Source organism: Sceloporus undulatus, chromosome 2, assembly GCF_019175285.1.
Source record: "Sceloporus undulatus isolate JIND9_A2432 ecotype Alabama chromosome 2, SceUnd_v1.1, whole genome shotgun sequence".
NCBI lineage: Eukaryota > Metazoa > Chordata > Lepidosauria > Squamata > Phrynosomatidae > Sceloporus > Sceloporus undulatus.
Window position 1 is genome coordinate 87,648,613 of NC_056523.1, and position 25,887 is coordinate 87,674,499.

At 43.1% G+C, this 25,887-nt stretch overlaps 1 protein-coding gene across 3 annotated transcripts in view; it reads left to right on the top strand.

Annotated features, from left to right (window-relative positions):
• Positions 1-19,435: 19,435 nt before the first annotated feature.
• Positions 19,436-25,887, top strand: part of LOC121921779 (LON peptidase N-terminal domain and RING finger protein 1-like) — a 64,388-nt gene continuing 57,936 nt past the window's right edge. The window contains exon 1 of one of the 3 annotated variants that reach the window (XR_006102045.1): positions 19,436-20,130. Coding sequence is in view for 1 of the 3 variants with exons in the window: in XM_042450326.1 (XP_042306260.1) it covers positions 19,806-20,130 (325 nt within the window). In the remaining 2 variants the exon portion in view is untranslated. Of the gene's footprint in view, positions 20,131-20,263; positions 20,495-25,887 lie in introns of those variants that run through there. The other 2 variants (XM_042450326.1, XM_042450327.1) reach the window with 2 other exon arrangements.

Here is a 25,887-nt window from a genome sequence, read left to right on the forward strand (position 1 = left end):
GATTCTTTAGTGATGAAAAGTAACAGGGAGACAGTAATGACTCATTGAGCATAAAAGGAATGCATCATGCTCTTTTTAAAATAGCAACAGCAACTATATAATGTCTGTACCACTGGAGCAGATAGTTTTGAATGTTTTTTTTTTTAAAAAATACATCCAAATAAGTTCAGTACCCCAGATGAGTGAAATAATTAATGTGAAATTAATGAAATAATTAATGTGAAATAAATTGAGACTGTTCCGTTTGTGTTTTATGCTATGACAGTTTGTTACACCAGCATACTGCATTTTTTTTGTAAGGGTGAATAGTAGTGAGGGATGGGAGGAGGATAGAGAAAGCCATTGCTCTGGGGGAGCAAACCACCATGTTAAAAATGTCTTTCTTTGCCTTCAATCCAATGAGCCAGAGGCAATTTTACTCTGGCCGCCACCACATACCTTTGTGTAGTTACAAAAACTAACAGCATTTTGGCCTGTTATCTCTTCTCATTTGAGAAATATGATTCCGTTAATACACTCCAAAGTAATGGCAGCCTGTTTTACAGCTGCATCATTCTCCTGACTTGTTCTTGACTTCCAATTCAATGCAATCCCAAGATTATATTGCATTGCTGCAATCGAAGCTGGGTATGACTCATGTCATATCTCTACATGTGTTTGGTTTTTTTGCCTAACACAGACCATTCAATTTACAATTTTTCTTGGGTTTCATTTGTTAATTTTCTATTAGATTTCTATTCTCAAGGTCAGTATGAATTTTGATTCTTGAGATGTTACTGAGTAAAATGGATTAATCATAGGGACTACATATAGTTGTTCTTTTAAACTGGGAGCCACATTGAGTCCCAATTTTTAGGAGGAAATCAGGATATAAATATAATACAACAATAGCAACTATCCTATGGAATTCTAGAATTCGTATTTTGCCGTGAAATGAGATCCAGTCTGGTGTAGTGGTCTGAATGTTGGACTAGGATCAGGGTTTGAATCACCACCAGGGCCGGCTAATCCATATAGGCAAACTAGGCAGCTGCCTAGGACGGCAAAATTTAGGAGCATGTGCCTTGAATGTAACCTCAAGGTCAACAGCACTCTCTCCTCCCACTGCCCACCTGCCTTACCCTTGGTGCCACAACATGGAACACCAGTCACCAGTTGTCTTGAGTTTACTGTTTACAACAAACAAACTGATTTGATTTTGAATGTTTGCTTAGTACGTTTAATACTGTGTTGCATTCTTATGACAAGTTTTAAACTAAGTAAAGAGGAAGTTTTAGTTGTTTAGGTGAGTATTCTATTTATTATTACATTATATGTGATCGCAATTGATTTTATTGATTTTATTGGGAGCATTTTATTGGGAATTGCTGTTTTAACTCTATTTTAGGGTGGGAGGGAGTTTTAGGATGTTTTGCTATGTTTTTACTTGAGGGTTGTTGTGCAGCATTTTTATTGTTCTCTTGTTTGTTGTTACCCGCTTCGATCCAATACAGGGAGAGGCAGGATACTTATTATTATTATTATTATTATTATTATTATTATTATTATTACCATCATCATTATCTTAGGGGATAGGGGGCAAACAGCCGCCCTGTATCCTATATCTTTCATCATTAAGTAATCAGAAATAAGAAATAATAACCACCTGTTGATATATTGTTTTTTATGGTTTTGCATTCAAATACTATTTTCCTGTGTTTCTGTGTTGTTTTTTATTGAAACTCCATTCCAGATGTCATAGCAATAAAAAAGTCTTTAACCTGTAAAAAAACTAATTAGCTTTTTGAGTAATTCTCAATACTATGACAAGAGATTGGAACCTAAGTGTTATGTCATGTTTAGCTTTAACAAACGAAACAGCAGAAATCAAGGGGTGAAAATAATTGTGAAGGGGCAACAGGGGGTGTAAATATATTTCTCACCTAGGCTAGAATATACCTAGAGCCAGCCCTGATCACCACTTAGACATTCAACTCTTACTGAGTGACATTGGGTAGCCATGCTCGCTCAGCCTCAGAAGAAGACAATCACAAACCACCCCTCTGAAAAAATTCTTGCCAGAAAATTTCAGCAAGTGTAAAATTTGTTTCCCGCCTTCTTTGTGCATGGGGAAAAGATCCCACATACTGTGTTAACATACCACTGTTATGCTGAAAATGTCACAATTCATGTATCTATTCACAAAACAATTGTGTTTTATAAACAGCTCAAGCAACTTAAATAACAGCAGAGGAAAAAACAGCAAGCATGTTTTGTAACCTTTTTTTGGTGTGGAAACTTTTACTCATGACTCAGCTTTGCCTTTTGCTCACTGCTATATTGTTTCCTTCCCAGAATGCAGTAAGATGTATATATTTGTTAATGACCAACAGTCAGAAAAGGGGTTATCTTGTTCTAGCTCACATACATGAATATTTTTTTCAAAAAAGAAGTTTGTTGTTATCTGCCCTTGAGTTGACTTTGACTTATCGTGACCCTGTGGATAAGACATCTCCAAGATTCTCCTGCACTCTACTGCTCTGCTCAGGTCCTGCAGGCTCATGTCTGTGGCCTCTCTGATTGAGTCCAACCATTTTGCATATGGTCTTACTCTCTTTTGACTGCCTTGTCTTTTCTAATAATTAATACCTTATCACGATGGGGCCAAAATATGACAACCTCAGTTTAGTCATCCAGGCTTCCAGGGGAAGTTTGTGTTTGATCTGTTCTAGAACCCATTTGTTTGTCTTTTTGGCTGTCCACAGTAACCTCAGCACTCTTCTCCTGCACCACATCTCAAATGAGTTTATTTTCTTTCTGTTGGCTTTCTTAACTGTCCAACTCTCACATCCATATATGGTGGTGTGGAACACAATGGCTTGAATGATCTTCATTTTAGTGTTCAGAGTAATACCTTTACACTTTAGGATCTTGTCCAGTTCTTTCATAGCTGTCCTTCTTAATTCTAATCTTCTTCTGACTTCTTAACTGCAGTCTTTGTTCTGGTCAATATTTGATCTAAGGCACGCAAACTTCTGGACTATTTCAATTTCCTCCTTATCTAGGTTGAATTCTTGTAGATCTTCCATGGTCATTATTTTTGTTATCTTAATGTTTAGCATGAGGCCTACCTTAGCAAGTAGCAATAGCAAGTACATTTCTATACCATTTATCAGTGCAGTTAAGCTCTCCCTAGTTGGTTTACAATGTGTAAGCTAATTGCCCCCAACAAGCTGGCTACTCATTTTAGCGACCTTGAAAGGATGCCAGGCTGAGTCAACCTGGAGCCCCTGGCTGGTACAGAACTCACAACCCTTTGGTTTGTGAGTGAGTGGCCGCAGTACAGGTATAACATCTCTTGAGGCCTTTAAAAAAGCCATCAAGACAGATCTCTTCTGGCGGGCATTCCCAGACTAATACGTGGGCCCTCTCCACAGTCCCACAACTGTGCCTCCTTGACTCTCCCTTAAATCATTTCATTGTAATGGGGATTAAATTTTATTGTAATTTTTATTGCAATTTTAATAACTGATTTTTATGCTGTTGTATTTTAATTGTGGGTTAGGGACTGTGTTATTATTTTACTATGTTTTATTCTTGATTGTAACCCACCCTGATCCTCTGGGGAGAGGTGGGCTATAAATAATAATAATAATAATAATAATAATAATAATAATAATAATAGTAATAACAATAATTTAACCACTGCATCACCAGGGCTCTACCTTAGCACTTTCTTCCTTAAACTTCTTCAGTAATTGCTCCAGTTCTTTGTTGGTTTCTGCTAGTAGTATTGTGTCATCTGCATATCTTAGGCCCAGTACAGACAGGCCTCGTGGCACGTCTTGATGATGTGCTAGGGTTGCCTCGGGGCATTGTTTACAGTCACCCCGCGACCCTAATATGTCTTCCGTACGTCAAAATGGTGGCACCCTGTACAGATGGGTGCTGCCATTTTGAAGCGACGGACGTCTAGCGTCTGCATATCACAGCACCATAATAATGTTGTGAGTGCACCATTGGTGCACTGTGGCATCATTACGGCTCCGCAAAAAGAACCTGCTTTTTTGGGGTTCTTTTTGCTCCATGAGGAAGCTGTGAGGTTTGTCCGCTGTGGCGTCCTTGCGGAGCAAACCAGGGCAACGGCAGACCACCCTTTTTGGGTGATCTGTACCAGGCCTTAGGATGTTAATGTTCCTCCCTCCTGTCTTCACTCCTCCTGCCTCTAAGCCTTCTTTGTGTATGATGTTTTCTGCATACAGGTTGAATAAATAGGGGGATAGTATGAAGCCTTACCTGACCCCTTTGCCAAGTGGGAAACATTCTGTTTCTCCATATTCATTTCTGATGGCAGCCTCCTGCACTGAATACAGGCTAGGTTTCAGGACAGTCAGATGTAGTGGCACTCTCATTTCTTTGAGAGCATTCCATAACTTTTTATGATCTATGCAATCAAAGGCTGTCAACGAAGCACATGCAGATTTTCTTTTGAAATTCCCTGCTACGCTCCATTATCTAACATATGTTTGTAATATGACCCCTACTACATCTTCCTTTCCTGAATCCAGTTTGTACCTTTGGGATTTCTCTCTCCAAATATGATAGGAGTCTTTGCTGTAGACTCCAAGTTGCGACTCCCAATGTTACCCCCAAACCCACCCTGTAAGCAGCCTGGCACAACCTCTCCAACACAGCCACTTCCATGTTGTTGGAGAGTGGGGGAACAACAGAGACATGTTTAGCTATTTTTCTGTAGCTGAACATCTGAAATAGGCACCTGAAGGAAGCTCCAGGGATCCTTAGGAGGTCCCTGCAGACAAAGTTCTTGCAGATGAACTCCATGAAAATAGCTGAATGCATCCCTGCTCATCCCCCTTCTCTTTGAAAAATATGGAACAAGGAGGGAAAACTGTACTTTTTATAAGGTGGGTTTTTTGTTGTGCACGCAGAACAATATTTCAAATGTTTCTGTTATCAATGTTTTGTATGTTACTTGAGTATTTAAATGAAAGTGCAATGAGATTAAGCTGCATGGGGTTCTTATAGAGGGAGGTGGTCAAGACCATGACAACAGAAAAACAGAGAGTTCTTTCATGCCAAGATTACCACAATCCATCTCAGTATAGAAAACTAGGTCCAGAATACACAGTACAGCAAGAGTGGGGCAACATATCACTACATTTATCGCTTCACATTTGTGGCTTTGACTTTTGTAGATATGGATTTTATTAATATGTTCTCTCTAGGAATACCTAGGTCCTCCAGTGCAACTCTATGGTCAACTTTAACCAAAAATTGCACTGAAGGATCTAGAGATTCCTAGAGAGAACACTCTGCGAGGCAACCTTAGCTTCTTCAACACACTTCTGTGGTCAGTTTCTGGCAGATGCTGACCACAGAGTTGCACTGGAGAACCTAGAGATTCCTAGAGAAGTGTTCTTTCAAGTAAAAACATAGTGCTTTCTTTATCTGCAAGAGGTGGGTAACTTAGGGAATCTTTTCACCTGTATATATCAGTGCTAATTGTACAGAGAGTTGTGATTAAGTGAATAAGGTTTTATTTAGAGATATGCAAACAAACAATAGTAATTTAGCTTTAAGAACTAAACAAGGCTAACTGAAAGAGATGTATGGAATACTGGATAGCAGAGAATTGGGCTTTAAGGAGGGTGATATTTACCAGTCAAGAAGAAGGACTGGCAGAAAGTGGGGTGTGTTTCACACAGCATCTCAGGGTAATACAGAAAGAAGGGGAACTCTGGGCAGTTGGACAGAGCCCAGTAAGTGGTAGTTGTATGCACAAAGTGGTCATGTATGTGGTGGATATTTATATCCTGTTTTGCATCCTCAAGAGATGCAATGTAACATACTCTTTGATTTTGACAGATGGTTTTAACTCTGGATTGACAAAACAGTGATTGGATTTGGGGCAATCCACAAGATATCTAGACAGGAAAGGTGGCTGGGGACATGGCAGGGAGAAAGTAGGAAATTTGACCTTACTTTTCTTAGTGAGATGGGACTGTCTTCATCTCTAATGCAAGAGGATATCCAAAAAGCCTGGGGGAGATCAGAGTGATTAGCAAACCTATTTTGCATTTATAGTTGTATTATCTAGGTTGTCCACGCGTCTTGGGGCCAGCATGCCTAGTTTGAAATGTACTAGTTTTCACAGGTCATCATGACCTCTCCAAACATGATATCAAATGTGAACATACGAATGCAAGCCTATTAGCCCTGGTGGCGCAGTGGTTAAATGCCTGTACTGCAGCCATTCACTCAAAACCACAAGATTGCAAGTTCAAGACCAGCAAAAGGGCCCAAGCTTGACTCAGGCTTGCATCCTTCCAAGGTCGCTAAAATGAGTACCCAGACTGTTGGGGGCAAATTAGCTTACTTGCTAATTAGCTTACTTGCTGTTCACCGCTATGATCTTTGGAATAGCGGTATATAAATAAAACAAATTATTATTAATTAATTATTATATGGCCCACAGTAATGCAGTTAGATAATTTTAGATGTAAAAATAATTTTAGACACAGAGGGGGGTGTTAGCATATCTAGCAAGGAGATGTAGGGTATACTGTACTAACTTCCCCCCTTTCCATAAAACAATTAAGTCTATAATTACTTAATTGCATCATGGTGGGTCATATATGGCTAACAGGCTTGCATTTAAAGGAAACCATCAAGCAATCAATGATACATGAAAAAGTATCCAAAGCTTTGTCCCATTAAAGTGAAACTTGGAAAGTACAGTACTATATTATGTATCCTGTTTGTTTAGCTAGACATCAATTAAGAGATAACCTGAATGGCTAAATGCACTCAGATTGTATTTTTCTTCTCTAGAGAAACCCCAGTTCAAATTAGTTCCTAGTATTTTAAACTGTTGTAGGGATATTTGTTTCCAAACAAGACTGACATCTTGTTTTTGAACCAGTTATTGCTTGCTGCTTTTTTGTAAAAACAGTTTGATCTGCATCAATAGGCAAACTTTATTTGATGTTTAACACTTTATCACAAACAAATCACAGCTCACATAAAATATCAGAAAACTATACAAGATGTATCACTCATACCTGGAGTTCCAAAATCCAAATATAGTGGGTCCTTGTTATCCGCTGGGGTTCCTGGATCCCCCATAATAACAAAATCCATGGATGCTCAAGTCCCATTAAATATAATAGCATAGCAAAATGGTGGCCCTTATATAAAATGGAAAATCAAGGTTTGCTATTTGGAATTCAGACTTTTAAAAAATATTTTCAAACCGTGGATACTTTAATCTATGGATAAAAAATGCATGGATAAGGAGGGCCGACTGTATTGCAAAAACCAAAACATTTTTCATAGGTTGCTGATATAGTGACACCTTTGCTCTCTGGTGGTTCAGTGTACACAGACGCACACAGTTGTTATAAATATTGTATAAAATTATCTTCAGGCCATGTGTATAATGTCTACAAGAAACATTAATGGATTTTGTTTTTAGATTTGAGTTTCAACTCCAAGATATTCCATTAAGTATGTACTGTACAGGTATTCCAAAATCCAAAAAAATCCAAAACACTCTTGGTCTCAAACATTATGGAAAAGGAGATTCAACCTGTAATTTGTTTAAATTAGTGAGTACAACTGTGGCTTCCAATTTTGGCTGCTTCTTAAATCATAGTCTAAACAACAATGCTTCTAATCTTCTCTGTTTGGGTGCAGAAACAAAAGAGGGTGCAGTTGAGTCCAGGCCAGGCTGGTTTAGGTAGCAGGAAACCACACTCTCTCATCATGCCTGAAATGGCCTTTTGTGTGTGGAAGAACAGAGCAACTGAAGTCTGATCTTGTGGAAGCACAATTTAGATAGCCATCTGGAAGTGAATGAACATTGCAGGAATTCATGTCCTGCTTCTGCAGGAGAATACTTTGTCCTACTTTGCTTTGATGGTATATTTGAAAATATCCACAAACTGCAACATGACTATAAATCTTCACTGCTTTCTTAATACAAGGAGACTGATACATACAAGATTCATTACTGGACTGTCTTACCACTCAGCCAAGTGGACTAGGATTCTACTTTATTTGTAGCATTCTGTTTTAAAATGTTGGCAGCATCTGATATTTTTTCTTTTTTATTCTTTTTCACACTCCTCTACTCTGCATGCCCATCCTGGCTGAGGGTTTCTGGGAGCACAATAAAAAAATAATGTTTCCAAACACCAAATAATAGGCAAAATACTAAAGAAAGCTGAGCGTGCTTATATATTCTCTGTGCAGACACATCTTCTTGACAAAGACAATATGTTGCTTATTTTCTTGGTCCATTCTACAGAGGGCACCCCAGAGTTACATTTTGTGGCATCATACACCCCAAATTCCACCTACATGCTGGCTATTTTATGACACTGTTGCCTCAAAAATTTTAAACAATGTCCCTGAATTGCAACCATTTGAGTATTATTTAAAAACACTTGGGGTCACCTAAAAAAATATCTTATGGAGTGTAATACACTGGGACAAAAAAAGCACCATGCTAATTTGTAGTTGAAACATAATGCAGACTAGATGAGTTCTCAGATGTGAATCAGTGCCTTCCCTGCTCAAAGATGGGAGGGCAACAAGTGAAGATTCACTTGATCCTTTCCAGAAAGGACCAGGCAAAGACACATATGTCATGAGTGGCAGAAATAGAAGGATCTGGTGCAGATATCCACAAAGAATTCACTGAAGAGCCACAATAAACTGCTGCTCTGGAAATGCCTGGTACCCCAAAAGGAAGGAAACAAAAAAACAATGGAGAAACATTTGAAAACGTTTTCACAGAAAACAGTCTTTATAACTTAATTTGGTAAGCAAATAGAAAGGCAGAGCATGTGTTCAGGGCATTGAAGGAGACAGACTTTATCAAACTTGTGATGTATAAGCCTCTTGACATTTGGGAATTAAATTTCAGCAGAATAAGTCATTACATACACACTCTGCCTGCAGTTACTTCTTCAGTAATCAGTGGATGAAATAATAATAATAAAAAAACCAAACAATAACCAGCAGACAGTTCTGCATGTGTGAGAAATTTCTTTTCAAGGACCACTGTTGCAGCCACGTGTGAGGCTCTGGCTTCCTGTTTAGTGACATGCACAAATAATAGCTCTTGCTTGGGAAACAGTTCCCCAGAAGACACTATTTTGTTAGTGGAGCAGAAAATTACCTAACATGATCATTAATCGTAGGCCTTCATGCAAATATACCTGTATTCGTTCAGGGTTTATCTCCATTTCTTAATTTTGGGGATTCACAAATTCTCCTTCTTCCATTGGAAATAACAGTGGTAGTATTTTTAGGATGCAGAAATCATGCTGGTTCTTTTTGGAGAGAGGCAGAAAAGGAAGTGCAGCAGTTACTCAAAACAAATGTTCTACCTCACGTGAATATGTATTTTTTTGGCTTCATGCATTTGGCCGTTATACCCAAACACCATTGAGGATATGGGGCATTTTAATCCCCTAACATATATTGTAATACCACAGGGTCAGAAAATACCTCAGAAGTCATATAATGGATCCATACAGTTCAGTGGTAATACAGTTATGAATTCTCCTCTGAATAAAGATTTAAGATGATACAATAGGATGAAGGAATATCAACAATCTAAGGCGTGGTACATACTGCCAACAAGCAGTGTACTGGCACTGATTTTAAGGGTCCCTAAGCCTAATGTGCTTGGTGGCGTTACAATGGTGGCGCCCCATGTACACAGGCACTGCCATTGTGACATAAGTGTCACACGGCATCTGCATGTCACTGTGCATTGCTTACATAATCAGTGCACCATTAGTGCACTCGTTATGTCCACCCTGCGACAGAAAAAGAACCCGCTTTTCCTGGGTTTGGCGGCTGCGGCTTCTCTCCGGAGGAAAGTAGGCCACCGGCAGGCTGCTCTTTTCGGGCGGTCTGTCCCAGGCCATAGATACACAGACAACACCATAATACTAGCAGAAAACCTCACAGACCTTGAACAACTACTAAGGAAGATCAAAGAAGAAAGTGCAAAGGAAGGCTTAATGTTGAACATAAAGAAAACAAAAATAATGACTATGCAATACCAACACAAATTCAGCGTAAACAATGAGGAAACAGAAATAGTAAAAGAATTCTGATATCTGGGATCAAACATTGATAGGAATGGAGACTGCAGTCAGGAAATCAGAAGAAGATTAAGAATGGGAAGGTCAGCTATGAAAGAACTAGAAAAGATCTTAAAATGCAAAGATATACAACTGAGCACAAAAATTAAAATCATACAAGACACTATATTCTCCATTACCATGTATGGATGTGAGTTAAGTTAAGAAAGAAGATAGGAAGAAAATCAATGCATTTGAGATGTGATGCTGGAGAAGAATGCTGAGGATTCCATGGAAAACCAAAAAGAAAAATAAATGGGTCCTAGAGATCTCCTTGTAAACCAAGATGACAAAACTTAGGCTGTCGTACTATGGATATCTCAATAATGCTAGGAAAAGTGGAAGGAAGTAGGAAGAGAGGAAGACTGCATGCCAGATGGATAGGTCCCATTAAAGAGATCACAAGTATGAGTTTGCAGGAGTTGGGCAGAGCAGTGGAAGACAGGGTGTCTTGGAGATGTCTCATCTGCAGGGTTGCCATAGATTGAGATTAACTTGAATGCAGGTAACAGCAACAGCAATCAAACAGATCATATCATGGCAAGATTTAAAATTATAAGACCTCAGGAGCAGTGAAACAAAATTCTCAGTATCATCATCATAATTTATATTTATAAATAATTAACTATAATTATTAAAATTAAACAGAATAAAATTACAATTAGAAAGCAACATGACAATTGCATTAAAAGCTTGTTAGAACAAAAACATCTTTGCCATTCATATGAAGCACAGAAAAGAAAGTGGTAATCTAATCTTCCTGTGGAGGGGGTCCTACAATTTAGTACAATAAGAAAGGCCTTATTAATAAATAATACTTAAGAAAAGAAGTAAAATCAACCGACAAGATACTTCCATAAACTAAGAACTACGATCGACGGGTTTCCTGCATAGTATTTACCTTCCTTCTCTGGACATGTATAGTAGTCCCTTTATGCCTCTGTTACTCTGATCTGCATAAATACATGGCATCTGAATGTCTGTTGCCAAGCCAACCAACTCTTCCAATTGTACTTTTTGAAATCGCACCTGATAATTCCTTCCTGAATGGAAAAAAAAAAGTGTGTAACTTTTAAAGGCTAAAAGGGAAGCTCCTCCATATTCTCGTATTCTAGGTAAATAAACAATTCATCTGCCTGAAGACACACTGCTCAGGTAGAGGAAGTACAGTGGACCCTTGTTATACACTGGGGTTTGGTTCCAAGATCCCCCGTGAATAACAAAATCCACGGATGCTCAAGTCCCCTTAAATATAATGACATAACAAAATGGTGTCCCTTATAAAAATGGAAAATCAAGGTTTGATATTTGAAATTTATACTTTTTTTTAACATTTGCATAAAAAAATCAATGTATAAGAAGGGCCGAATGTAGATTGTATGTTCAAGGGGGATGGGGAAGATTTTCATTTTTAAACTGATTTTTTTGAAATCAGCAGCAGCTGTGCTGGTTCTTCATGTTCTATGGATAACATACATACTGATGATGGATGTGCAGATGAAGCTTTTTGGAGACTTACCCCCTGATGCTGTGGCCAGCTGCCAACTCTAATCTCTTCCTGTCCAATTTCACCATCATCTATTATATAGTATGAAAGCTGGCCAGGACCTGGCATCCAGCCTGGTCATATCTTACATAGGCAAACAATTTTAATGACTGGTTGAAGTAATAGTCAGCAACTGTCTCTTTATGGGAGCTGATGACTAAAGTATGGTTTCTTCATGCTCAGACTCTCTAGAATGTTCTAAATGGTGGAAGAAGGAAGAGGGAAAAATGGGGAAGGTAAACCCTCTTTCTTGCTTTCCCTTGCTCCAAGCATTGGATAGTTACTTTTGGACTGCAAGTCCCAGAATCTCTGGGAGAGATAATCCAAAAAGTCACTTTTTCATGTTCTTCCCTCACTTCCCTCATCTCTCTGGAAAGGAACAGAAGAGAAACTGCTTGAGGAGATTGACAAAAGATGTTATCACACAAAGCTACAAAAGCAGAATTTTAACAGGATAAAAGTGTCTTTGTCTGGTACTTATTAAACAATGCTGCTGCCTTGCATTCCATTTGTTAGTGTAGTGCACTTTTTCATCAATGAGCAAAACCCATCAATAGGCTCTCAGTCTTGCTGCTATTCCATTACTGCCTTAATGTGATGGGTCCCTTCCACTGCAGTTCTGCTTCTCAAGCAGTCATATGATGCTCCTCTCCCTCTCTTCTTTGCAGTAATTGCAGCCACCAACACCTTCCCCAGGCAGGCTACTGTTTGCACAGTCACACAGCAGTTGGCCTTGGGGGGGGGGGGGTTGTTTGTAGCTGCGATATCTTGTCCCCGCTCTTATTTCCAAAGCACAGGGCTGCTGTGTAGCAAAAGTGCACAGAGCTGCCTTGCACTTCAGAAGAGGTCGGAGCAGCGATTCTGGCTGCCAACACCTTTCCTAAGTCGGCTGCTGTATGCACATTCACAAAGCAGCCGCTATGCGAGATGTTTGGCAGCCGTGATCACTTGTACCCCTCTTTTTCCCAGAAAGCAGCATTTTGGCAGTGTAGAAAACAGACTATGCCAGTGATGGTGAACCTTTTAGAGGCCGAGTGCCCAAACTGTAACCCAAAACCCACTTATTTATTGCAAAGTGCCATGTCCCTCTGGCTTTCTAATAACAAACTCTGGCAAACTCTGTGCTGGGGTGATGGCACATGTGCCCACAGAGAGGGCTCTGAGTGCCACTTCTGGCACTCGTGCCATAGGTTCGCCATCACTGGACTGTGCGATCATGGATTGCCAAAGACTGCTGTTGAGTAAAGCATGATAAGAAATGGTGCTTCCATTCTTAAACTGGCACCATTATGGCAGGACAGCAGTCTGGTGTGATAAAGCTCAAAGTCAGTGAAAGTAATCTGTCCTGGCGGATATAAACAAAACCTTCAAAGACAGTGGTCCTCAACTTTTCTCTGGCCGCAACCTCCTTGTGGCTAGAAGCCTTCTTCTGGTCGGCAGCCTCGATTGGCTGGGAGACCGTCATGCAGGGCTTCAGCCTTGCACGACTGAGGTGGTGGCAGGAGCGGGCCATAGGAGGCCTTGACACCCTGAAGGAGGAGGAGGAGCAGTGAGCCCAACCAGGCAACCCCAGTGAAAGGGTCATTTGACCCCAAAGGGTTCGTGACCCACAGGTTGGGAACAGCTGTTCTGAGAGGGCAGATGTGGAGACTTTGGGCTGGAGTAGATGAGCAGGAAAGAGTGGCTTAAGTCCAGCCAGAAGCGGGTCTGAACCTCACTCCCAATGCAGGCTGTGCTTGCTAGGGTTGACTGGCACTTCCAGAAGTGGATTATCCCAGCCCCTTTTTGCTCCAGTCCAAGGGACTGGAGAGTGGCCTCAGTGCAGCTTCTGGACACTTTGGAGGCATGTGTTGTCTAACTGGCATGCCTCCAAAGCGGCCAGAAGCCATTTCATTTGGCCTGTCTGTTCTAGGCCTTTGTTTCAGATTCTGATGTGGGTCATTGGATTTGCTGCTTGCAAGAGTATAGAACCTGTTTGCTTTCACCTGGTTTACTGTGTTATATTTATTACTTAAAAATAAAATCACATTTTTTAAAAAAAAATCTTGGCAAAACTGGTTAAGTGCTGCTCTTGTTACTATTCCAGAAACCAGGGAATGTGTTAACACTGTGTGTTTGTATGTGTGAGAGATAACGGATGAGGAGAGGGACTTATGTGTCCCTCTGCATTAAAAGACAGGATGGCCACATGCAGAAAAAGAGCAGGGCTGTATTTGTTGTGTGCCTTAAAAATTGTTCTGGACTGACAGTGGCATCCCTGAGGTTAGTGTAACCTGGTCCCAGAAAGGACTGGAAGGGGTAGGAGTGGTCTGCCCCCTCTCCCAGCCGGCCACTTGCTGTGACCTCTCTGGGCTCTGGATGGCCTGTTTAGGGTCTGGTGCAGCTGCTCACCCAGCAAACACCCCAGACTCTAAACAGAAGGCACTGCCTTCCAGCAGGAGCTGCTGCTGCTGAGGGGGGAGGCACTGTAGCCACCAGAAGGCCCATTCCAGGTCTGGTGTGGCTGCTGGGTGAACAAGAATGGGAGACTTTGACCTTTCTCGCTTGACCAGTAGCCACACCAGTCCCATCAGGTGTATGCACCCTGGGGTGTCACTCGGTGACCAGGTGTGGTCTGTACTCCTCACACCCCTCCCCAGTGACACCTCTGGGACTGAGGGCAAAACCTATCATAGGGCTTTCTGGGGCTGAGTGTGTGACTTGCCCATGGTCACCCAGTGTGTTTCCATGGCTGAGCAGGGAATTGAACTGTGATCCCCAGAGTTCAGTCCAGTGCTCAAACCACTACACCCCAGTGCTCCCTAACCTTTAGTAATTTTGTGGAAAAGGGAATTCCAGACTCTGCTGGCTAGTCACTTGTTCCAATTCCCTCTTTTAAAAGGTACAGGAGCCCTTCCTCTTCTACACACCTAAAACAGTAAGGAGATTGTTAATCTAAATGAATATAAGTCTCCAGAACCAGATAAACTACATCCAAGGGTATAAAAAGGACTGGAAAATGTAATATCGGAACCATTGGCAATAATCTTTGAGAACTCCTGGAGAACAGGAGAAGTCCCAGCAGACTGGAGGAGGGCAAACATTGTCCCCATTTTCCAAAAGGGAAAAAAAGAGGATCCCAACAATTATCGTCCAGTTAGTCTGACATCAATACCAGGAAAGATTCTGCAGCAGATCATTAAAAAGAGAGTCTGTGAACATCTAGAAGGCAATGTCATAATCACAAAATGTCAACATGGGTTTCAGAGAAAGAAGTCAATCTGATCTCTTTTTTTAAATAAAATTACCAGCTTGGTAGATGAAGGGAATGCTGTGGATATAGTATATCTTGATTTCAGTAAGGCCTTTGACAGGGTTCCCCATGACATTCTTGCAAACAAGCTAGTGAAATGTGGGCTAGACAAGGCAACTTTTACATGGATTTGTAATTGGTTGACTGGCCGAACCCAAAGGGTGCTCAACAATGGCTCCTTTTCATCCTGGAGAGAAGTGACCAGTGGGGTCCCACAGGGCTCTGTCCTGGGCCCAGTGCTATTCAACATCTTTATCAATGACCTGGACGACATAATTGGGGGCATACATATCAAATTTGCAGATGACACCAAATTAGGAGGAGTAGCTAACACCACAGAGGACAGGATCAAAATTCAAAATGACCTGAATAGACTAGAAAGCTGGGCCAAAGCTAACAAAATGAAATTCAATACTAGAGCTCCGCTGGCAGAAACATGGACTTTTGCCTGACAAGACACGTCATAGGAACTTTTTAGATTCCTATGGAGTGGCCATAGATGCAGCAAAAAACTCTTTCTATGCTGCACATATTGCATCTGCAGAGTCCCGTCCAGCAGAGCTGTTCAGGGTGGTTAAAGAGCTAACTCAATTGCCTCCCACCCTGAACCCTTTAATTGGAACCAACCAAAGCCTGTTGTGATGCTTCTAACGACTTTTTTGCAGATAAAATCTCTCAGATTAGAGTTGATCTAGATGTGGGCTTTACAACAGAAATTGTAAGAGAGGTGTCCAGTGTTCACAGTGTTAAACTGGATTATTTTAGTTTGTAAATACCGATGGACAAGCTTCTTGGAAGTGTGAGAAAGACAATGTGCCCTCTTGATCCTTGCCCATCCTGGTTGACTGTTCAGGGTGGGGATGCAGTGAAAATATTACTGCAACTCATAATTAATGCATCATTCGGGGGGGGGGGGATTTCCTTCAGAGTTGAAACAAGCAGTGCTTAAGCCACTTCTGAAAAACCCCTCCCTAGACCCCCTGGTAAGGAATAACTATTGACTGTTCTCCCTGTTACCAGTCTTGGGCAAAGTGATCGAGAGGGCAGTTGCCTTCCAACTCCAGGTTGTCTTGGATGAAGCCTATTATCTAGACCCATTTCAAACCAGCTTCAGGGTGGGATATGGAGCTGAGACTGCCATGGTCGCCTTGGTCGATGATCTCCATCTGGGCATCGACAGGGGACATGTGACTCTGTTTGTGCTCTTGGGCATCTCAGCGGCCTTCGATACCATAGACCATGGTATCCTGGGTCACTTGAAGGAGTTAGGTATTGGGGACACTGTGTTCCAGTGGCTCCGTTCCTACTTCTCGGGCAGATTCCAGATGGTGAGGCTGGTGTGGAAGAGGGCATTTCACAATATCACCTTAGCCTGTGACCTCCACCACCTGGACTTTTTTACATGGGGAAAACTGGAGGTTATAAAGTGGGGCCAATGCTGGGTCATCCAGGACATTAGGGATGTGCGGCTTCCACAAAGGCACAAGAGCACCACCAAGTTTGCTCAAATGTGGCTTATGTGATGCCTTAGAACCCCTGACCAGCTGCAAGAATGGCTTTGCCCCCAACTCACACGTTAGCAGTGTTGCCCTCAGGACCATTACTACTACCATGAGGATGGACGGGCAAGGGCTGCCCATCTGGCACATTCTGTACTATGTCCAAATATCAAATAAATACATTTGAAAAAGTGACTCTGACAGTTTCCCCCAAAATATCAAATAAAATACATTTGAAAAACGTTACTCTAAATATTTCCCCAAAATATCAAATGCGTTTGAAAACAGTTACTCTGAGTATTTCCCCCAAATATAGGGGATCCCGCTTTGGCTGCCATGGCTCCGTGCTATGGAATTCTGGGGGCTGTCTTTTGTTGTGGCACCAGAGCGAATGACGCCCCCAGTGTGGACACAAGCCCTCCCCTGTGGTTCCGTAGTAGGGCAGCCTCGCTTGCTGGGCAGTTACGAAACATGGGTTTCGCAACAGAGGCGGACCCAAGGCGGCGGCCAATGGCGAGGCTCCCGGTTTTTATGTAACTGCGGATGCGGAGGGGCTGGCTTTGGGTGTGTTTCTCAGGGACAGTCTCCACAGCCTCTCTCTCTCTCTCTCTCAGGAAAAGCCCGGCCCAGTCGAGGGCCACTTGTCCAGCAGTGGGGGCTGGCACGGGAGGCGAGACAGGGCTGCCTCCTGGGCTCCGAGCGAGCAAAGGGACCACTGTTCTCCCTTTTCCCTGGCATGTCCTCCTCCCCCACTTGGCTTAATCAGGGGGGCCAGGCGTCCTCCTTTTCTTGAACCCGCCCTCCATTTCTGACCCAGAGGAGGAGTGCCATAATGCCACAGGGCTGAGCAGCGTGGGCTTCCATTTCTAGGAAAGTGCTTCCAGCTTTTCATTTTTTGGAGAACTCCCTCCATTTCTTTCTCCTTGGCGGGCTCTCCGTCGCCCTCCTTTTAGGGTTAGGAGGACTAGGGCCTCGGTCGGGAGTCTCCCAGCAGCAGGGACACAAAAGGCGGGAAAGAACGCCAGAGTGGCAAACTCCAGAAGCGGCCAAAGGAAACCCGACTTTTCTTCCTGCTTTCCAGCCTCTGAAGGGAAACTGAGCCAAGGGACAGGCTTAAGAAAAAGGAGGAAGAGAGGGAGGGAGGGAGGGAGGAAGGAAGGCTCTAAAAACCCAAAGCAGCCCCACAGGTAGCTGCCAAAGTAACCTGTGAACCCGACTTTCCTCGTAAACTGGGCGCAAGGGGTGAAACTAGCACCGAGCCTGAGGGGATTTTGGTAAGAAACGAGGATCAAGCCGGCCCCTCAGGGTGACCAGGGTGTCCTCACCACAAAAGGAGGACAAGAGGACACGCCAGAAACGTGTTGGAGGACATGACCCAAAGAAAGCTCAAAACTATGCTGAATATAAATGCAAGTCCGTGCTTCTTAGTCCTGACCCACGTGTTTAGGAATTCCTCCTAAGCAGGAGATGGGAGTGGAGGACAGGCCCTGGAAAAAGGAGGACGCCTGGCCACCCCCCTGGGAGCAAGTATTCGGCCTGAAAAGACCAGCTATACTAATAGTACTGATACAAATTCTCATTAACCATTACTTGGGGGAGTGGTTGGAGGGCTGGATTCTGGAGACCAGGCTTCCTGCTCAGCCCTGGAAACCCACTGGGTGGCCTTGGGCAAGTCACACTCTCTCAGCCTCAGGATGGCAAGGGCAAACCTCCCCCCTCTGAACAAAACTTGTCCAGAAAACCTCATGACAGGTTTGCCTTAGGGTCGCCATAAGTCGGAAGCAACTTGAAGGCACACAATAATAATAATAAAGAAAGAAGCCAGCGTGCGTCGTGGTTTCAGCCTTGGTCTACCGCCCTGGAGACCAGGGTTCAAATCCCCGAACCAGCACAGGAAAAAAAACCCACTGCCTGACCTAGAGCAAGTCTCTCTCGCACACTCTCTCAGCCTCAGGGAAAGGCAAGGGCAAACCCCCTCTGAACAAAGCTTGGCAAGAAAATAGGTTCGCCATAAGCCGTTTCCGACTCATGGACACACAACAACAACAATAACAACCAAAGGCAGAATTCAAAGATATAGCTGTGTTAGTCTGTAGTATCACTTATGTAGAAAGATCTTAGCGCCTTTTAGACTCACCGAAAGAAAGAAGTTGGCAGCATGCCCTTTCCTAGACTCAAGTTTACTTCCTCAAATGCATATAGCTACATATGATGCATCTATCTATCAATACAGATGCATATAACTATAGATGCTATACTAGACACCAGTCTACTTCCTCAGATGCATATAGCTATATATGATGCGTATATATATATATATATATATATATATATATATAATAGCTATATATGCTATAGCAGACATCAGTCTACTTCCTCAGGTGTATATGATGTATCTATCTGTCTATCTAGATGCATACAGCTATACAAGTAGATGCTATACTAGATGTCAGTCTACTTGCTTAGATGCATATAGCTATATATGATGCATCTATCTATCTATCTATCTATCTATCTATCTGCATATAACTATAGATGCTGTAATGCACGTGAGTCTACTTCCTCAGATGCATATGGCTATATGTGATGCATCTATCTATCTAGATGCATATAGCTATAAATGCTATACTAGACTCAAGTACTTCTTCAGATACAGATAGCTATACATGATGCTTATATATATATATATATATATATATATATGTGTGTGTGTGTGTGTGTGTGTGTGTGTGTGTGTGTATGCTATAGTAGACATGAGTCTATTTCCTCAGATGGGTATAGCTATATATGATGCCTATACCTTTTAGCTATAGAAGCTATATGCACCTGCCGCCAAGCCCCTTCTTCCAGTGAGTCTCAAAGGTGTCGGCCAGCCCTGCCAAAGGGCCGAGGGCGGGGCAGCCAGGGCGAGGGCGGAGAGGGCTCCAGAGGCCGGCCTTCGGCGCCCTTGTCGAGAAGGCTGCGAAACTTGGGAGGCTGGAGCCTGGCTGCGCCTTTAAGAGCCTGGCTGGGGCAGGAAGGGTGCTCCCAGAGAAGGCAGGGTTCCCTAGTTCCTCCACACCCCCCTCAAAGTGCCTCTGGCCAGTCCAGCGGGAGGAGGAGGAGGAGGAGGAGGAAGAGGAAGGGCAGGGGAAGAGAGGCGAGGCTAGGCTCTCAGGGGCTGCTCCTCCTCCTCCTCTTCTTCCTCTTTCCCAGTCCCTGCCTCTTCTTTGGGGACAGGGGCGCCCCTCCTCCACTTTGCCGCCTGAGTCGGAGGGGGGTCCCCAGCAGCAGCAGCAGGAGCAGCAGAAGCCGGGATAGCCTTAGCCATGGAGCTGTTCTTGTGCCCGTCTTGCCGCCGGCTGCTCTGGGACCCGGTGACCCTTCCCTGCGGGCACTCCTTCTGCCGCCGGTGCCTGCCTTCCTCCTCCTGCTGCTGCTGCCCCTCCGCCCGCTGCCGCCTGTGTCCGGGGGAGAAGCCGCCGGCCTCCCGCTGCCCGACCTCCAGCAACGTGCTGCTCTGCAACTTGTTGGAAAAGTGCCTGCCCCGGGAAGCCCAGCTGGCGCGGCTCAAGGCGGACGCCCGGCAGCTCCTGCTCCGGGACCGCGACTACCGGGCGGCGCTGGGGACCCTCCAGAAGGGCCTCCGCATCGGTAAGGAGGAGGAGGAGGAGGAGGAGGAGGGGACGGAGGGTACCCAGCGGGGGACGGGGACGGGGGCAGGCCCGCCTCGGGCGGCGGCACAGGCACCGGGCCCTGGCTGGTTATGCAACTTGTCACCGTCTGGCCGGCTGCATTGTGTAAGCGGCAGCCAGGGACCAGGCTCCGGCGCAGGGCAGCCTCACCGCCGCCTTCCTCCCCTCCTTCCCGATGGGCTTTGGGGTATTTGTTCAATAAGTGAATAACGAGGGGGATTGTCACTTATTGGAGGCGGGAGCCGGAGAGACCTTGGAGCAGCGCCTTTGAGACTGACTCCTCACTGAAAGGAAGAACTTGGCAGCCCACTCTCCTTCCTCAGGTGCATTTGGCGGTGTTGAAGCCAGGCCCAGGCACATGCCATTGGGATGGGAGGATCTCAGTACAATGGGAAGTCCAAGGCTTTCATGACTGGCATCCATAGTTTTTTGTGGGTTTTTCGGACTCTGTGGCCTTGTTCTAGAACCCACACAAAACGATGTCAATACAAATTACAAGTCCTTTGTGTTTGGAAGTGAAGTTGCAGCTTGAACCCAGGACTGTGTTGGCTGCACTAAAGTCCAGAGTGCTGCATTTTCCCTAGAGGAAAGAGACGTTTTCCTTTTCTTTTCCTTTCAACCTGACAAAAGTACTCCACTAGCAGAAGCTGTCCTCCTTTGTAACTTCAGGCACACCATCATCGGGTTGGTGCTGGCAGTCAGCGACGATGGCCTCAGGAAACCACTTATGCAACCATGGTTTTAAAAGGGGGGGTTAAATATATTAAATACATTTAATATATTTAAATGTTAATATATTGTAACCTGCCTTGAATCCCACCATGGGAGAAAGGAGGGATATAAATCCTGGAAATAAATAAATAAATAAAAAGAGCCACGTTGAATCCCATTTTGGGAGAAAGGCAGGATAGAAATCCCTTAATTGATTAATTAATGAATTACCCCTCCCCCTCCTTTGCCCAGTCACTGCCATTTATGAGACACTTCTTTGAGATCTTGGGAAAAGCTGAGTTGCCAGATTGGTGTTGCCTAATCTGCTCTTCTGCTCACATAGTAATGCTAGTCTGTGGTCATTTCAGACCATCTATATTCCCATGTAAGAGAGAAGTAAGGCCATTTATAGTTGTCTGGGATTTATGTATCCCTTCTCCCACTGTACGCACTCTTTAAGTATATTTGTGAAATCAGTTAACAAGGGGGATAGTGGCTTACTGAAGAGGCTGTGAGAGCCTGAACCCAGGACTCTGTTGGCTGCACTGAAGCAGAAGTACAGAGTGCTGCATTTTCCCTAGAGAAGATAGTGCTGTATTTTCCCTAGAGAAAAGAGACATTTTACTCCCGACCCCAAGAACTCTGCAACTGTTGTTTAGAGTTGTCATTTTTTAGAGTTCAATGGATGCTGCTTTTCTGGCACAGGGCTGCAACAATTGGAGAAACTGTGCTTGATGAATTTAACTGATATGCTGCCTTTCAATGCACAGGACCTCTGTTATGGGAGAACCCCCCCCCCAAGTGATTTACTTTATTATTCACCCAGCAATCTTCATTTGCCGGCTTATTCCCTCTTTAATAAACCTAAAATGTAACTGGAGGACCAGCTTTGAGGCTGGAAGTCACCTAGGCCTTGTTGGAGCTAAGAGTGACCTAAGCGTACATGCTTCGCTGATTCACACCTTCCTCTCTACGCAGAAATGCTGGCACTCTTACAGTGTTCATCACTTGCTCAGAGCCTGTTACAAAACACCAGCTCTCAGTTTGCCATGACTCAGACAAAGAGCACAGGTGTTTAAAGTACACACACGCACATGCAGGTGAGACTGGTATAGAGGAATATTACAGAACTCACATGGTACTACTGTTATAACACGGTCTCTGTGGGAACTTTATGATCCTCCAAATGTTGTCCAGCTCCAGTTCTCATCAAGTGTATCCAAGGGTGAGGAATGCTAGGAGTTGTAGTCCACCAATACAGGGATACATGTTCCCCATCCCTGCCCTTGAACCCCTACCATAGAACCTTGTATGGCAGTAAACACCTTTGAATTGCTATTGCTTATCATTTACTTACTGTACAGAAAAAGCACCAACATATCAATTATGCACCAGTTCTGTCCAAAACACTGTATTGACTGTTGTGTTTGGAGTGGGTCAGTTTGTTTTTGGTCCCAGCTCTTGGCATTAAAAATATAAAGAAAAAAATTAATATAGAGAAGCAGGATTTTCCTTGTGAAAGACAAGAAAAGTCTTGGACCAAACACCCCCATCCTCCCAGAAATCATTTTATAATCCCCCCCCCCCCATTGTTGTGTCTTTTTGGTCCCGACCAATGGACAGGATTAGGATTAAACAATGTTTTGCTGATTCAGGGAAACAGATTTAAATGACTGCCAAATCCAGTATGATTTCCTCTTTCCACTGCAGCATAACTGAGCATCCTATAATCCTGTTCCAAAGGGCTGGGAGATCCCTATGGGTGGACCTTAGTGTTGCAGGAGGGAGGGGACGGGAACGAATCTCCATGACATGCACCAGCTTCTTCTTGGAATAAAGTTACATTTTTGTGACATTTTATTGCATTCCAAATGCTACTCCTGGCAGATTAATAGTTATATACTTATCTATTAACAAAACACTTGCTTTGGTCCCAGTAAACTCAATGTGCAAAATGCATAAGACAACAGGTTATTTAATTCAAAAGCACCAAGAGTAGGTGTGGTTATCAAATATTGTTTGACTTTAACTGCTATTATTCCTGACCTTTGTGGTGCTTGGGTCAGATGAGATTTGGAGTCCAGTGACACCTGCAGTGCCAGAGGTTCCCTGTTCCTAATAAATAAGATGGTTTCAAAACACAACATGCACATTTTTATTACTGTAAATATAAATGGCCAACAGAAAAGATTATCATTAATGCTATGTAAGTTAGTTTTTTGTCAGGCCTTGGCTCTAGAAAGTATACAGTGGACCCTGGGGTTTGGTGCCAGGACCCTCCATGGGTACCAAAATCCATGGATGTTCAAGTGCTCTTGAGGGGGATAATGACTTTTACTGGAGGTGGGACGTAGAGACCTTGTAGCAGCACTTTTGAGACTCAATGAAAGGAAGAAGTTGGCAGCAGGAGCTTCCCTAGACTCCACTCTACTTCCTCAGGTGCATTTGGTGGTGTTGAAGCCAGGCACAGACATATATGATGAGGTGGTAAAATGTCTTGTCTTTAAAATGTCAAAGTCAAGGTTTACTTTTGGGGTTTTTAAAAAATATTTTCAAGTTGTGGATGGTTGAATCCATGGATCTGAAAGGCTGGCTGTATTCTGCTTTTCAGCAAAATCTGCATAACTAAGATATGAAGATTTACTCAGGAAGTTAAATATTAAATATTTTGTTCTGGAGGACACTATTTGTCCTGAGCATATGTATAACTACATTCACCTTTCTCACAGTAGAAATATCTGAAATGTATGTCTTGCCAGACATTTAATTTTGCAGCAAGTTGCAACCAGTAGTGGAGAACTTCTCACCCACTAGATGTGACTAGACTCCAACCTCATCGTCCCTGACTATTAGCTGTGCTGGCTGAGGCTGATGGGAGTTGCTGATGAGGCTGATGGGCGGTCACACCCTGAATTGGGTCTCCAAACACTGAACACTCACAAAATTCCCATTTCAGTCTTATACGGAAATCATACGTAGACTGGGAGAAACTATGCACAGGCTAACAGGCTCTAGTCTAGAGTAGGAGAAAACTGCTCAAGAGTTACAAATGTTCTCTCGATCTTACTTCTAGACTGAGTTGGTAACAACATAAATTCACCTGGCAAGTTTGGGTCATACCTCCCCCCCCAACAGTGGTTCTGTAAATTCACAGTCATAATAATAATAATAATAATAATATGTTTTATTTATATACCGCTATTCCAAAGATCATAGCGGTGAACAGCAAGTAAGCTAATTAGCAAGTAAGCTAATTTGCCCCCAACAGTCTGGGTACTCATTTTAGCGACCTCGGAAGGATGCAAGCCTGAGTCAAGCTTGGGCCCTTTTGCTGGTCTTGAACTCGCAACCTTGTGGTCTTGAGTGAATGGCTGCAGTACAGGCATTTAACCACTGCACCACCATGTAACAGACAGAAATTCCACAGGGGCACCTTCAAGCTAGACAGAAATTTTCATGTTGGATTTCTGTGTATGATACTGCTAGTATGGCATTACAAAGACTTCCTCAGGGAAAAGGCTAAAGAGGCATTGTTACATACTGAACAATACAGTGGGCTGGTGGCATCATTGGGAGGGTGGGGTGGATATGGACTGCACCAGGTGACACCCCACAGGAGAGGTGACACCCTGGTGGGGTCTTCCTGCTGCTGCTGTGTGCCCTTTGTGGCTTTGTTCCTGGCTTGGCTCTCTCTCCAAGTGGGGAGCCAGGCTGGCAATGAAGCCATGAGGAGCAAGCAGCAGGAAGAGGTGGGGCAGGCTGCTGTCACCACCCCCTGGCAGCCCCCCCTGCACAGGGGGTCACCAAGTATGGTGACACCACTGCAATAGGTGCTTGGTATCCACTGGGATTTGGTTCTAGAATCCCCCCTCCATGAATTCCAATGGTCAATGGCGTAGTAAAATGGTGTCACTTATTGATTTTTTTTTTTGTGGACAAAATCATTATTTGTCTTTGGATTTTTTGGCGAATATTTTCACACCACAGTGTGTAATCCATGGATGGTAGAATTCATTGATAAGGAGGGCCGACTGTACTTCCTGTTTGATCATGTGCTTCCTTGCTGTCTTTCCTTTTCAGCCATGATATAACATTACACAAAGTGCAATGGCAATCTCATGAAAACTTACTAGACTGGTTCTCAACTGTTTTGCTAGTTGCACTTATTCTACTCTACATATCTTCACATTATAATTTCTTCCTATTATTATTTTGGTTTCATGTTAGCACAAGGGGAATTTGATCACTCTGAGCCAGCATGATGTAGTGGTTTGAGCACTGGACTAAGTCTCTGGAGAACAGAGTTCAACTCCCAGTTTGGGCATAAAAACCTAGTGAGTGATTTTGGGCAAGGTACACACCCTCCGCCTCAGAGGAAGGCAAAGAAAAAAACCCTTTGACCAAAACTTGCCAATAAAACCGTATGATAGGTTCACCTTAGCGTCACCATAAATCAGAAATGGCTTAAAGGCATACAGCAATGACAACAAGATAACTAGGCATTTCCCACCCAAAATGAGAAAGAGAAAAGGTTGTGTTAATCTCAACATATACTGTTAGTACTGATAAATTGTTTTGTACTGTCTAAAATTCTAATAGCCCTATAGTCACCAATATTTTTCCGAATACTATTTTTATATATATATTCTGCTTTGACAGCTTTTTAAATGTTACTGACCTGCGGCAAAAGCAAATCTCTGGGATCATTTTTATTTTAGGCTATAGTTCATGGAAATAAATCCTATGGAATTCAGTGGAGTGTACTACTGGTTGACATACATATAATCTACTGTTAATTTCTATATGTTTGTGATGTGATGGTGGATTCTAGCAGGGATGGGTAATACAGTATTTTCATTCAGTTTGGCTTTTGACATGGACTTAAGAAAAATGTATACACCTCTTTGTTAGTGGAACAGGAACCTTCAGAAAGAGAGTGCAACATTTACGAAGTGTGTGCATGTTCTAAACAGATTTATCCATCTAGGGTTAGCAATCAAAATTT